The 15,761-nt window shown below is 43.9% G+C and overlaps 1 protein-coding gene across 1 annotated transcript in view; it reads right to left on the bottom strand.

The window, feature by feature from the left end:
* SARS2 (seryl-tRNA synthetase 2, mitochondrial) overlaps positions 1-15,761 on the bottom strand; it is a 172,439-nt gene that overhangs the window by 68,557 nt on the left and 88,121 nt on the right. The window contains exon 6 of the mRNA XM_085624994.1: positions 7,289-7,352. Within this exon, the coding sequence (XP_085481120.1) occupies positions 7,289-7,352 (64 nt within the window). The remainder of the gene's footprint in view (positions 1-7,288; positions 7,353-15,761) is intronic.

The following is a 15,761-nucleotide window of genomic DNA, read 5'->3' as shown; positions in this document are numbered from 1 at the left end:
TATTAGACCTGAAATGGGCAGTGACCATTCACCAAAGAGCCGGGTCTAATGGCTCCGTGGACTAATGCATCCACTGCAGGGGCCTGTATTCAAGCTCATGGTCACAGGCTCAAATCCCGGCGGGTCCACTCAGCCGTTCATCCATATGAGGTCGATAAAATGAGTACCATTGAGTTGGGTAACAATAAACATCTATTATTCAGCACCAAGATACCCCGTCAGGGTGAACGTGCGCTTTAAAAATACACATGTTATGTTAAAGAGTGTGGCCCTATTGTGCTTGCAAACCACCAATAACTTTCAGAGATAGTATAACCCCAAAACATTTGTTAAAAGAGACATTCAGAACCAGACGCACTGGCAGAATTTGGCCATAACTGATTGGCCTCTCTAGGACGAATGGGATAGTGGGAAATTATGGCTCGCTTTTCACTGGCAGCTTCTTGGGGTATAAAACTAGGGGTGTGTGAAGTTTTACTGCGCAAGGGAAGTTCTGTGTAGATCATGGTTATTGGGATACTGCTAGTTTAAACAGTTTCTAATTTTTCATACAAGTAGGACCTGACATAGTTTTCCCTCAACAAACTGTCAATATTTCTTTGCAAGTGCTAGTTGTCAGTGAAAAGGAATGGGCAGTTTTCTCACGAGTTTACTTTTGTACTGTTTTAGTTCAAAACTTTGCAACTGAATGGATGTTGGTGATGTTGACGAAGGCCTGAAAGGGCGGATTTTCACATGAAAATCCACATGCACATGCAGGGAATTCGCAACCTAAGGGTAGAAAACGTTGCATTTGTGAAAATTATGGGCGAGAAAAGCTTTCCACGCCACTAAATGCAAAATACTATAAGGCATGTGGAAGTGCCAAAGATTCCCAGGTTTTGCCAGGTTTGCCGAATTCTGTACCGGGATTACCAGAAACGATTAATTAAGTAATGAATGAAGGAAATATTTCTACAATGAATACTATTCACCCACATATGACATGCCTGCACCTACATAGAGTTGGCAAAAAGAAAAGGCCATTTACTCACTTGCACCTAAGGTGGTTGAGGATTCAATTTGGGAAGACATGGGTGTATATGCATGCTCGAAAACAGGAAAGCAGGAACAAAGGATCCGCAGGGAGGAAACTGAAAAGGAAACACGGAACCTCAACTGACTTCGGAAGAATTAAGGAGTTAAGGCCCAAGCAACCACAAAGAGTAAGATAGAGCGAGAACTTAAGATCTGCACTCGTGGCTAAGAGTGCCATCAGGAAGAAGAAAGCCCGCACCTCTTGGTGAGGTACAAGTTCATGAGACTTAGGTCCTCAGCCCAGGACAAAGAGTGAGTTGAGCAGAAACATTCTGCACACCCATCGCAAGGAGCATGTTATAGGGACATTGGTCCTACAACGTTGATCAGGAGTTGGATCAGTAATAAGCAAGGCATCTGTACTATATACGAAAACAAGCATTGGCATAGCTAATAGGTCTCGCTTTTGGGACCTTATAAGTATTTAGTTATGCAGCACAATATCCTTTAACTGTTGCATGGCTAAACACTTATAAGGTCCCAAAGGCGAGACCTATTGACTATGCTAATGCTTGTTAACTTTGAGTGTGTACTTACACAGACCTCGTTCCAGGGTGCCAAGCAGAGCTTCGCTTGGATGACAGCAGTATGTGCCTTCTCAAGCTTGAGACCAGAGCAGCATGCGGCCTTTTGGAAGAGGAGAAAGTGTGTAGGGGAAGGACTCAAATACAAATTGGGAAGCAGCAACGAAGGAGACCTTAGAGGTATACAAAAAGTATATTTAAAGCCAGTAGGTCTCGCTTTTGTGACCTACTGGCAGTGCCAATGGTTTTTAGCAAGACTGCCAAACATCTGCGCTGTGGTAACATGATGCCGTGCAGCATGGTAAAAGTTTTTTTGTATTCTTTTATTTATTTTTTATGGAGGTTTTTTTTATTTCTTTTTAGTAACTGATCCTAGTTGGTTCGGTAAAAAAACCGAAATAAAGTGTGCATTTTTTAAAGTGTGCTGGAAGAGTGAGCGGAGACAGCCTGGCGGAAGTTGAGATAAATGTTAGAATGGCGAAGGAACACGGGGATGTTGGGGGGCATGGAAGGAACACTGCAGCAACACGGGAGGGTTGGGACGGCAGGAGCTAAGGCAACGCAGGATTTGGGAAGCAAGAGAGAGAGCGCTGGGAATCCATGGCGAGATACACACAGGTGAGTGAGTGCAAAAGGAAGGGGAGCAGCAGTCGTGCAACAGAGAGTGACACAGAGGGGGGGGTGGAGACATTCAGGCTGGCAAATGGGGGGCACTTTCGCGGCCGTTTTGATGTTCTCAGTGGCCGTGCGGCTCACTGAAAACATCAAAGCGGACGCAAAATAATCACGCAGGCTGCCAAATGGTGTGCGCGCCTGGCGCACATGCACTGTATTTGGAGGCCTGAAAGCACTAGTTTGCACTTCCAAATCCCCTGTTTACAAAAGCTCTCGCGAGAGCAGCGCTAAAGCGCTGGCTCAGGCGAGACCTAAAAATAGTGAAGCAGGAAGCAGGGCTTCAACAACACCTTGCTGCTCCAGCAGGAGAGAAGAAACAGGAGCCAACGACCATAAGACACTGAAAGATATCTCTCTGAGGGAAAGGGCACCAGCACCAACAGAGAAGAGCAACAACAGGCAAAGGCGCATCACCTATGCATAAAGGTAGCACAAGAGGAAGTAACATGCCTGTTAAATGAGAGAGGGAAGTTAAAATAACCCCGCCTTAAAGATCTCAAAGTAAGCATATTTCACCCTCATTTTAAGTCCAAGTAGACAATTACCTGTTGTCATCTCCTAAATAGTAATTGAGCTCAATGGACATCAATGTGCAAAGAGCTTATATCAATTTGGGACTAGAGATGAAAGAGCAATTATGTGGAGTAGAAAGGAAGCACAAAATGTGAATGGTAGCCAAAACTCCAGTTACACCCAATATCCTCTCAAAGCCAAGAGGGTAAACACTTCCATCGTAAGCCTGGCTCATGGCAAGAAAAAGAGGAGTATCCTATTACATGAACAGAGAACAGATGGGAGACAAATTAAAACAAGCATTGGCATAGCCAATAGGTCTCGCCTTTGGGACCTTATAAGTGTTTAGTTATGCAGCACATTATAAACAGGCTATGCGCCATGGGTGGGAAAAAGAGATGCTAGATGCTGGGCAGCCTAAAATAAATAAAGCCAGCAAACAGAAAGCAAGCAACTGTGAATTACAAAACATGAAGCCAACTGTAAATAATGGGCAGAATGGATTCCCAAGAGGTTTTTAGAATTAGCCCAGAAAGTCCTTTGCAAAGCAGACCCCTCAGCTTTTCCATCCCACTTAAAGCCCTGTGTATATATTTGTGTGCATGTGTATATACTGTATGTGTGAGCATACCGGTGTGATATGTGGGTGTTTGTGTCTATATTTTTGCATGTACAGATATGTTGCATGTGTGTTTGAGTGTGTGCACGTATTTGTGTCTCTATGTATCTGAGTGTAGGGGTATATGCTTTGTACGATTCCGGAGCCTGTTTTTGCATTTGTGCAACAGTGTCCGCGTGTACGTGTACAGACATATATGGGTGTGTGCATGCGTCAGTGTGTGTATCTATGTAAGTGTATATGGCCGGACTGGGATGTAAGTGGGTACGTGTGTGCACGTGCATATGGCTGGACTGGGATGTAAGTGGGTATGTGTGTGCACATGTATATGGCCGAGCTGGGATGGTAGTGGGTATGTGTGTGCAAGTTTATATGGCCGGACTGGGACATTACATTGTAAGGTGCAGAGAGGGCAATGTGTGTGGACAGCTGTCTTCCTGGAAGATTAGCACCCCGAAGGATATCCCTACAAAGATACTGTAATCCGTTCTCTCTCCTCCTCCATCCACGTCAGCCTCAACTGCACACGGCAAGTTTCGACTGCATTAAAAAAAAAAAATGTGCATCCATTATTTGTAATAACGTCACAGCGAGCTGAACACTGCACGTTTATGGCTTCCATATGCTGCACATAAGAGGCAACAACAACAATATGGACCTTGGCTGGATGGAAGAAAGAGAATGCCTCGCCAATATTCTAATTTGTAAATTGTGACGTGCAAAATGAAGCCATGTATCTGAAGCAAGCGTTTCACTCGTGGAACCATCTTGCTCGCTTTGTGTGGAATGAGGTTGGATTATTGACTCCGGTGCAGGCGAGTATTGGGGGGGATCTTGCTAATGCACATTTTGGCACGTAAATGGTAAGGTACTCTGCAGAGCCCGCATTTGCTTTAGGTTGTTTGCATAACATTGGTGCGTAGATTATAATTGAGAGCCAGGGGTAGAATAAAATATATGACGATTACCAATTTGTACCCAGCAAACTTATTCATTGGTATGTTATCGAGACAAAGATGTTTGAACAAGGACATTTCTGTGCCCTCATAAAGAAAATATCAAGGGTGAGAGGTTCTGTGCGCCTAAAAAACAACAGCAAGCAAATAACAAGCCCACACAAAACAACAAGCGTGGCCGCTAAAGTGAAAGCGACCGCGCTGTGTTTAATTAGTAACCTGATCCACGACGCGACGAGGAATGCAGCTGCCACCCTGCGCGCCGGCGCTCGCTCCCGAGAGCAAAACGCCGTGGGAGTGAACCTTTGGAGAAGAGGTGGGACATGCACCCGCCTTTGGCCATTTGCGTGCTTTCATTATTGAAAGACCAACGCAAAGGCCAATCCAATGTGTGGGAGGAGTCAGACCCACACGGAGAAGTTTAGAGTGCTCACAAGAAGCCTCCCATAGAGCAGCGCATGTACGCTGCGCTAGGCTCGACCTAAATAGGTGAAGAAAAACATGCGGAGAACTAGGGTGCTTGTCAAGCAAGTCTATCTCAGGCAGATGTACAACTGGGAAAATTTGTATTGAGATTTGCTACATTCACATAGGCATGGCAAAAACCGCACAATGGTTATTTTGCCTTATGTGAGAATGATAGTCAAGGTGTACATTGGTGCACTACACAGTCCGAGAGAAACTCCTATCTTCTATAGACCAAGGCCATCTGTGAACTTTCATTCTGGTGGACTATTCAGCCGTGTTTCATCCTAATCACTATAATGTGCTCATCAAAACCATTGCATCATTTGTTGGCCTCAAGGAACTCACTCTAGCTAGATTCTTTTCTATCTCTACATGCACATTCAGAAGGAGAACATGTAACCCTTTTGCTTAAAAATTCACCGGTCAAATTCTCAGAATCCACAAGGATTAGTCCTTCCTATAAACTTCCTATATTTGCATATGGCCCCTATTAGAGTTTTCACGATGGACATCACATTGACTATCCCCTATATGTGCTCGAAACCAAGATTAAAAACATAGTTGTACACCACAGCCACTGGTTTCATATTGAAGGTGTAGACCATGGGAGTACATGGAAAACAATCTGTGGGGACTGCAAATTGGTTGGGCAATTGGAGGTCTGAGTGGGTCAGGCTGCTGAATGGCTGCACTGTACACATTTCCTGCTGCTGTTCCACTTCTGAAAGAGGTCAATACCTGAAGGAAAGTACAGGGCTCCAGCCCACAGCCACACCCAATTAGAATTCAAATGTTTCCAATATGAAGACTCTATGAGGATAATAAGTTATTTTCATCCAAGAGGACAGCGGTCTGGTATGCAAACCATCTTGGCTGATGTCATCCATAGAGCCGCAAATGAGCAAGCATACACATGCATAAATAAGGTTGATGTACGCCTCAGGAGCGAGGGCCACAGCGGTTGTTGCATGAGCTGAAGGCAAATGCATCTAATATGGCCGGGCATGAGAAAAGTGTGCCATAAATTGCTGAATCTGAGGTAACTAGGCAGTCCTGTTCTCCCACAGTTGTATTTTTTGGACACCAAGTGGTTGATTCCGATGTCGGTCGGAAGGGCTCCAAATCGAGTTTGGGTTTGAAAAGTGATTCGGAGCCCTTGTTTCCGACCGACTCGTTCCCAGTACCGAACGACCAAGTACGATGCCTGGAAACCATTAGGGCTGACCACATCAGTTCAGAAAGGCATTCGGAAAGGTTAGCCTTTCTAGAGCCGATTCGTACAGCTCTATGGTTATGGTTTCCAAATGAGCAAGTATGATGACCGATTCGGACAGTGTTTCTGAATCGGTTTGCCTGGAAAGAAAAGGCTGCCGGAATCGGTCTTTGGGGGCCCATCGCAGGTCCCCCTCCAAATAGGACCCGTGGAGGTACCCAAGGGACCCACTTTTCCAGCCATGCACAATGTGGCAGGCACAATGGGGTGCCTGCCACAAGGTGCACGTTTTTTCCCAGCCACCCCTTTCTCCAATGGGAGCCTGTGTTCTCGTTCGGAACACAGGCTCCCATTGAAGTCAATGGGAGTCCAACCAAATCGTATTCAGATGCATACGGATGCATCGCTCGATCAGACTCCCTGGATCAGAGTCGTACGGAAAGCATTCCGGAACCGATTCGGTCGGTATGCTTTCCGAACAAGATCGGAATTGGGCCCCAAGTAGGGTAATAGGAAAGCCCAAAGCTATTTTATTGGTAAAAGGAGTGTATTAAACTTGTAAGTCTGGTCTATTGAGGCTTCACATTTCCAATCTACAATAACAGGGAGTGTGGGAGCATTGATAAATCAGGAATTATTTGAAGTGATTAAAGAGCTAAAAGTTGGATTTTATTTTTAGTACGATTTAAGGCATGGGGAGGGATAGCGCTATAAGTGTTGCTGCTCTGTGATCTGCATATGTATTGAGATGAGATGTAATGTAACTGAATTGCTTTCTCTTAATAATAAAATGTAAACATAAAAATAGAGGCTGGCATATTCATACTGTGTAAGAGTCAATACCATCTATAATGCAGGCACACAATGAAATCAATAATCGAAAACCTCAAAAACAAAACACCTCGTCTCCAAACTGCAGAAACCTCAGAATTGCATCTGTTTTTTTCAATTAACCTCCAGTGACCCTACTGTCCTCAAGGCATTCACTAAGATAGGTTGCAGCTCTTTCTAAGGATAATCGGGCTCACACCAGCATGTCACCAGCATCTCGCACATTGCTTGTAAGACCTTGATATTGCGTATGTCGATTGAAAGAGTAGGCCCCTGGCGAACTGAGACTTGGATGGTGAATCCAATGAGTAATAAAAGATGATCATTCGATCAGAAAAAGGCCCACTATCTCTGCTACACGACTTTACAGTAAGAATTGAAAGGCAGCGACATTAACTTTTTAACATCTTACTTTTGTCTTATGATGTCTAGGTCCTCTCCGATCTCCAAGTGACCTTTGACTTTAAAATCAAAATCTGTAAAGGAAAAAATTAAAAGATGTTAATTTTGCACATGTCCTCAGACGACCTGTTGCCATCCTCACTGTTGTCGGATTCTCTAACCTACACTGCAGCCCTTCTCCTCCCTCTCTTCATCAAATTCTGTTCCTACTCTATTTTAATAACAATAATTATTATAATAATGCTGTTGATATTAACAAGGCCTGTCTAAACATTGTCTGTATAAGGGTGTTTGCGCTGCTATCACCCATGGACGCCTACATGCAACAATTGACACGAGACCTCCATCTCAGCGTTTACAAAGTTCCAGTATTGCATTGCGATACCTGTTCCCTTAACCCGTCACTGATTATAACCCCTATGTTAACCGGTTACACTAATCCTAATACGGACCCTTAACCTAACCATAACTCTACTCTAATTAGTACCCCTTAAATGTATCCAATAACACTTCCTAAATAATAAAGAAAACTACAACATTGATGCATGCCTATTATCATTACTAGTTCCTACTAACAAACTTCCTATTTTTTCCTTTTTATTCGTTTCTCTTTTTCAATGGAATATACTTTCACTAAAAGAAGACATAACTTGATAAATTATACGGAAGGCGCTATTCCTGATGAGCAGGGTGTCCTAACGTTTGTAACTCCACGAGCAACACATTTTTGAGTAGGAGTCTTCAGAAATGCTTAATAAAGGTTGCTTCACCAAACAAGTCACTGACCATTAGCACTCCCACATATCTAGAGATCACATGCATGGCCATGACTATTGCATAGAGTGTGTTGAGGCCAATTTGCTTGCAAATCCTTGTGATTCAATACTTTAAGCACAACAGTGTCTAACATTTTTATTGGAAAGGACATTACAAAGTTAATTTCTGGCCGACGTAAATTGGCTAACCCATCCCTACTTGTAGGAGCTGCTAATACTTAGGCACTCACTGGGGCAAGATCTCACTCTTGGCCATCATAATCTACTATATAAACAACTAGGAGCTATAGAGGGAAAACAAGACACCAAGTCGCCCTCCACTCAACCAATATCAATACAAAATAGACTGGGTCTCAGAAGGTATCACCACAATATATCAGAATAAGATGTGGTGTGCATGATAAGCAACCTTTTTAATTTGAACAAGGTGCACATAGAAGGAATAATAAAGTTGGTTTTGTGAAAAGTGCATCCTTCTTCAATTTTACATTCACTTGGGTCGCATCGTGGGATGTGATTGTTTCACTCTCTAAACACCACATTTTGTTTGTTTTGTGGACACTTTATACATATATTTTTACAAGCGAGATGACAGCCAATGATGATAAAAGTGGGCATAGCTGGTGAGTACCAACCAGAAGGCTCTATTGGTGGTGCGCACGTGAGGTGTCAGCTCGTCTTTTCACATTTTTTCAAGATTTTCAAAAACAAATTTGTATTTGAGTTGAGACTTGATTGACTCTTCCTGTACCTTGGTCAGGGGAGATAAAAAGTGGGGACTGTCATTAGTAAAATAAGTTTGTAGTTTCCGTTTTTTAACAAATTGAAGGTGAAAAGCTGTTGGTGACTACCTTAAGAATGGAGAGGCGTATATGATACAAAAGAAGTATGTATCCACACCACAGCTTATTCTGATATATTGTGGTGATACCTTCTGAGACCCAGTCTATTTTGTATTGACATCATAATCTACTAACAAATATGATTAAACAGTGCTGTGGTCTTCAACAGACAGCAGTCCCTCATTATTGCTTCTGAAGAACTTATGGTGATCATGGCTTATTTTGAGATGAGACAATCAGCTTTGGATTCAAAGTATTGAATCATATAAGAGGCTAGTTTTGTAGAAGTTACGGTTACAGAAAAGTTACTACTAATCTGGATCACTGTTTCTATAAAGGTGATTGCCTTTGCACATCTGACCACCTTACTGGCAAACAACTTCTTAACATGAGAGGATTGCCCCAGAACTGATTTTAAGCACTTGCATCCAAGTATTGGTTTCCGCATAGAAAGCAATTATCACTGGAGACAGAGGGCAGCCCTGCCTGCCCCTCACTCTATTTTAAATAGGATAGAGATTTCTGCATTTGTAAATGCACTAGTCTCTGTGGCAGAGTACAATATACCCTAATTCAGAATGTATTTGTAACTAATACCAAACCATTTCATTACCTACCATGGAATGGCTGCCGGGGCTGTGAAAGCACAATGCTTAGGCTGTTGAAAGCACCCTGCCTGGTCTGTGGATAGCACACTACTTGCCCTATGGAAAGCACACTGCCTGGGCTGTAGGGGCACTCCTTTAGGGCTGTGGAAAGGACACTAACTACTTGGTCTGTGAAAGCACACTGCTTGTGCCTGGGGAAAGCACTCTCCTGGGCTGTGGAAGCACACTGCCTGGACTGTGAAAAGCACGCTCCTTGGGCTGTGGAAAGCACTCTGCTGCTGTTGCTTAAATCACATCGCCTATGGTGTGTAAAGTACACGGTCTGGTATGTGGAAAACACTCCTTTAGAGCTGTGGAAAGCACGCCGCCTGGGCTGTTGAAAGCACACCTTTAGGGTTGTGGAAATTGTGGAAGCGACACTGTTGGGGCCGAGGAAATCACACTACTTGCCCTGTCATAGCCACAGCCGAGTTGGAAGGCCATTGATTTTCACGTAGCCACAGGTGATCGGAACCCCGCCCCCCCGGCAATAGCAATGGCGTATTGAATCGTGTGCGGGACGTTGGCGTTCTCGCTCCTTTGATGTCCGAAGAGCGCGGCTGTGGGGACTGAAGCGGACTAAAGCAGTGCATAAACGGCGCAAAAACAGCACATTTCTTCTCCGTTTTTCCGGTGTCAACAACGGTGCCATCCTTGAGCTTTTCCACCCGATTTCTGCTCGAACGCAGGCATGATAGGCTGCCAGGTGTGATAGGAACCGGCTGGAGGTAAGGAGAGACAGGCAACAAGACTGTGGTGGTGGCGGCCGCCCGGATGCACGCGCGCCGCATTTCTTCAATCGTATTGCAGCAATAGCAATACAATATTGAACTTGGAATTTTTTTTTTTTTTGATTATACAAATTAAACGGGGCCGTATTCGCTTCAGTCTGCAACACAGCAGCAACCCACCTGAATTCCTCGCTCCTGGGGCCAGGGCAGTGCAATACCGACGGGGTGCCTACGCTGTGCGTCTCCCCCGCCGCCATAATACACCATTGGCCGTTGTTGGGGGAGACTACAGCTCCCCTGATCCTTTGGGGGCCAGACAGCTTCGGCATTCCAGCGCGCCCGGAGGCGCTTCAAAAGCGGCAGCAACCTTGGCAGAGCGGGGGCCGTATTCGCTTGAGTCTGCAACACAGCAGCAACCCACCTGAATTCCTCGCTCCTGGGGCCAGGGCAGTGCAATACCGACGGGGTGCCTACGCTGTGCGTCTCCCCCGCCGCCATAATACACCATTGGCCGCTGTTGGGGGAGACTACAACTCCCGTGATCCTTTGGGGGCCAGACAGCTTCGGCATTCCAGCGCGCCCGGAGGCGCTTCAAAAGCGGCAGCAACCTTGGCAGAGCGGGGGCCGTATTCGCTTCAGTCTGCAACACAGCAGCAACCCACCTGAATTCCTCGCTCCTGGGGTCAGAGGCCATAGGAGGCTGGGCTGGGCCACGGACTTTGGCTCACATTATTCGGATCCTGGACTCTCAGTAAGATATTACTTTTAATATTGGTTATTGTTTGTTTTATGTTTGCTGGCCCTATTGACATCATAGTTTTCTACTATAACTAGATAAGATATTATTGTTCAATATACCCTGTAGTTAGTACCTGTTGGTCCTATTATGTCCAAGCTTAGGTCTTCAAAACCAGCGGCAATTAATGATACAAGGACAATGGACAACTATCTTGTTAAGGTAGTTAGTAAGATTAATAAGGATAGGAGACTCACTAGGCATGGTAGGCCCAGAAATGTCACCCACAAGGCTGAGTACGCCTACCTCTCCAGACAGTGGCTTGGCTAACTCTAACAATGTTGACACCAATAATGATACATCTATCACAGTGACAACAGAAGAGCGGGAAATTTTAATTGAATCTACTCCAAGTCAGAGCCCGACACCCTCCCCAAGGCCCTCACCAACTCAATCTCCCGTACGGAGAATGGTGCGTGCATGTAGGAAGGCACCTGTCAAAAGGGTGGTGGGGAGGAAGACCAAAAAGGCAGGTACAACATCACTCAGCAGGGGAGACACTCCGGCGTCCATAAACAATGTCGAGGGAAGTACCCTGTATCCAGCCCATATTGAACTTGTGGCAACCATCCTTGAGTCCAAATTAGAGGCACTGATCAGACCGTTGGTGGCAAAGCTAGATCTAGTTGCTCAAGATGTCACTAGACTGGAAGGACTCCTAGATTCTTATTTGTCCCGGTCTTCTATCATGACGAGCCCTCAACCTGGCCCACCGGGTCCTATGGCCAACAGTATAGCGGGACCCGTAGCATCTGTATCAGCTAGTACCAGGGTTAGTGGCACAGGGGCTATTGCTCAGGCTCCCTCAGTCATAAACGCACTGAATACTCCATCTGCTAACTTACCACCAGTGGGAACTGCAATAGCCCAAACATTAGTACAACCACAAATAGCATCAAAAGGCAGTCAGAATAACTTAGCAGGGGAAGATATTGTCGGAAGAAGTAGACCTAGGAGGAAAAACTTTGTCAACCTCCCACCGGAGTGTGTCCCATACACTGTGGTATTAACAAATGTCCCAGAGGTTGACTCTTCCATGACTGATCCTAGGCTAGAAACCCATGCTGCCCTAAAAAATAAAATACTTGCCTGGCTGAATAGGAATTGTGGTTTTCCGTTTGCCTTTTCTAATGATATAATATCCACTCGTAGAGTCAGTTGGATTGGCAACGGAAGAAAAAATATAAGAGGGGATTGCATCATTGTAAATTTTAAACATCCACAACATGTTGCAACAGTCCTCCTTAGAGCCGCCTCTTTACCAACCCTGGAAAATTCTGTATGTGCCAGACCCCTTGATTATTTCTATAATCACCTGGATAACACTCAATATCGATCGCCTCATCAGCAAAGGTTTCCTGCAAATGGGCATAGATGGGGGATGGCTGGTTGTGTTCCGAATGCACCTCTGAATGTACCTTTGCAGCAAAATAATGGGGACTTACATCGTTACCAGTTAGCTAATAGGCAGTTTGACAATACTTTACCTCTCTACAATGGTTATACTGCTTTATCATCATTGGAGGAAAATGATTGACTGCCCGACGCCTTGGGGAATTCTATCCAGGTATCAGCACCGTCCCTTAAAATTGCTACATGGAATATTGCCGGTATAAAGAATAAAATTGGGAATGCTGAATGGCTAATGTCATTAAATTCTTTTGATATTATTGCCCTACAAGAGACTTGGGACCATACGAACAGCTTCTCTTTGGATGGCTATAGCCACTTTTGCAACCCAGCTATTAGTAGTGTGGCAGGAAGATCTAAGGGGGGCTTGTTAAGTCTATTTAAACTGGACATAAAGGGTACACTAACTCAGTGTTCTTCGGGTTCAGAAAACTGTTTGATTGTCGAACTTTCTACTCAAGAAAAGGCCAAGATTCTTTTTGTAAATTTTTATAATTCACATGCAAATGAGTGTACCAGTCAATATTTGGAAGTACTGGATACATTTTTGTCAGTCTACAGTGCTAATGTAAATACTTTTGAATTAATATTATTAGGGGACTTTAATATACACCCATGCACCCTACCATGTATCAGCCAGGATGATGAAGGCCCCCCCCTCTCCTCTTCTGTTCATCTGGAACATACCAGGTGTGGAGAGTATCTTGAAACCTTTCTTGCGAGATGGAACCTATATGAGTCCGGCTGCGGGGATGGAAAAAATAGGTCCCCTACGTTTAAGGGTAAAGATATGGGTACCATTATAGATTATATTTTTGTGTCTTCTTTTTTGTTAAAACATGTGATAAATTATCATACTGAGGTATCAGCTTTTAGCGATCATAATCCTGTTTTACTTGAAGTGAAGCATACAGATTTGATTTCCTTAAAAACAGTAAAAGTTAGAGGGGGAGCAAACCTCACGGTAAAAGATCAGAACCGTAGGTTGAAATGGACTAAAATAGTCACTGAAACCTTTCTTCAAGAGGTTTTGTCCAAAGTAGAGGATGAAGTTGCAATATGCCTAGCAAATAGAACACAATGCAAAGAGGTTATAGCGGCATTTGATAATATATGCTTAGAAATTAACCGTAGCCTTCAGAATAAATCTAGGCAGAAGTCGCTAGTGGGCAAAAGATGGTTCGACAAGAAATGCTCAAAAGCGCATGGAGTACTATTAAAAGCCCTGAAAGCAATTCCCAAAATTCGTGCAGATATAGTTAGTGCAAGGATTGCGTATAAAAAAAACTATCCAAGAAAGAAAGAGGGACCTGAAAGAGAATGCTTTGGCCCAACTTCTTGACCCAGAAACTCTAAAAAATAGTGGCTTATTCTGGAAAATAATAAAGTAGCCACTCTTTTCTGATGACCCAAACACCCCCTTAGAGGCAAATATCCCAGATGAGGGCTGGATCAAACATTTTAGACATATATATACAGAAATTAGCAGTGCTGCCACCTCTGCTGTTTTTCCAGAAGTTGAGGTAGTGGAACTCTGTACTGCTGAGGCCGCCGTTATTTTTGTTGCAGCAGATGTGGAAAGGGCAATAGATCTGACCCTGAAAAATAAAGCACCAGGTCCTGATGGGGTACCAGGGGATGTTTTTAAAAGTGCACCGAAATTTTGGTCTAAAGTCTTATGTAATGTTTTTAATGCCCTTTCAAATGATAAAATCCCGGACTCTTGGAAAAAATCCATCATTGTACCGGTCTTTAAAAAGGGTAACAGGCAAGATCCATCCTGTTACAGACCCATTTCATTGATTGATTCATCGGTGAAAATATTGGGCCGGGTTATTTTATCAAAACTGAATGATTGGTTAACCGAGAAAGGGGTCCTATCAAACGTTCAGTATGGTTTTAGATCAAAAAGGAGCACAATAGATCAAGGTCTTAATTTGCACTTACTAGTAGAAAAATATACGAGGGCCAAGGAGGGGTCCATGTACTTGGGGTTCATGGACCTATCGTCAGCTTTTGACCTTGTAAATCGTTTCAAACTATGGAAAGTTTTGCTTGATACAAGACTGGACAGGGCCCTTGTTAGTCTAATAGCTTCGGTTAGAGTTACCTCGGAGGGGCGTTGCACGAGTCATTTTAGATCAGAAAGGGGAGTTAGGCAGGGGTGCATTTTGGCACCCCTCCTATTTACTGTTTATATAAATGCCCTGGAACCTACCCTAAAAGAGGCAACCCTTGACATCCCACGTATAGGAGAGCTTGGATTTCCAGTTCTCCTATACGCGGACGATGCCGTCTTGCTCTCACGTACTGGTGTTGGTCTTCAACGACTATTGGATGCTTTTGAGGACTTTATGGGTTCTTTGGACCTAAAGATTAATGTTAAAAAGTCTCAAATTATGATAATGGGCAAGGGCAAAAATAATAAGTTGAAAAAAATATTTACTTGTGGGAAACAAGAGCTTTGCAGAGTAGCCACTTTTCCCTACCTGGGGATTACTTTTGATGAGAGAGGCACTTGGGTTCCACAGATAAAAAACAGAAACATCTCCCTTGCTAGATCATCTTCTGCACTCCAGGGCTTTACAAAAAAATTGGGAGCAAGGCCAATAGTAACTCTACTAAAAATCTATAAAGCAAAATGCCTTGCTGTTGCTACATATGGAAGTGCTATTTGGGGTAACTGTTCTACGGAAAGTTTACAGATTACCGAGAACAAATTTTTAAGATCTGTTCTCTCTGTACCACAGTCTACTTCAACTTATATTGTTCACACCGAACTTGGTGTAGGATATATCTTACACCTGATCAAAGTGGCCCCTGTTCTGGCTTGGCTAAAGACCTGGTTGAACCAAGAAATCCCCCTTAACCATATCATCCTAAAAGACTGTTTGCAGCTGGATAGAGTAAATAAAATACCGTGGCTAGTTTACATTAAAAACTGTCTTGTTAAGTTAGGGAGACCAGATCTCTTTTTTTCCCCGGCCTCGATAACTGCTAAAGACATTGTTCTGATTAAAGGTATGATGGGAGAATTGCTAAGTCTGGAAAGGGAACAAGTAGAACTTGAGAAACCAACGGTGAGGACTAGCATTATTTTGAGCACTCATGCCGGCCCTGAACTATATCTAACTACTGTAAGTCAACCCTATCATCGTTTTCTTTTAACTCGTTTTCGGTTTAATTTGATCCATTTAACCCTTGGACACTTCCCAACCTGGTGTACTCCCGAAAATGCAATGCCGTGTAAGTGTGATAACTTTTCGACCCAGAACACATTG

The sequence above is a fragment of the Triturus cristatus genome, chromosome 9 (assembly GCF_964204655.1).
Source record: "Triturus cristatus chromosome 9, aTriCri1.1, whole genome shotgun sequence".
In the NCBI taxonomy this organism is placed as follows: domain Eukaryota; kingdom Metazoa; phylum Chordata; class Amphibia; order Caudata; family Salamandridae; genus Triturus; species Triturus cristatus.
Note: the sequence above shows the minus strand (reverse complement) of the source record. Positions and strands in the feature narration are given on the sequence as shown.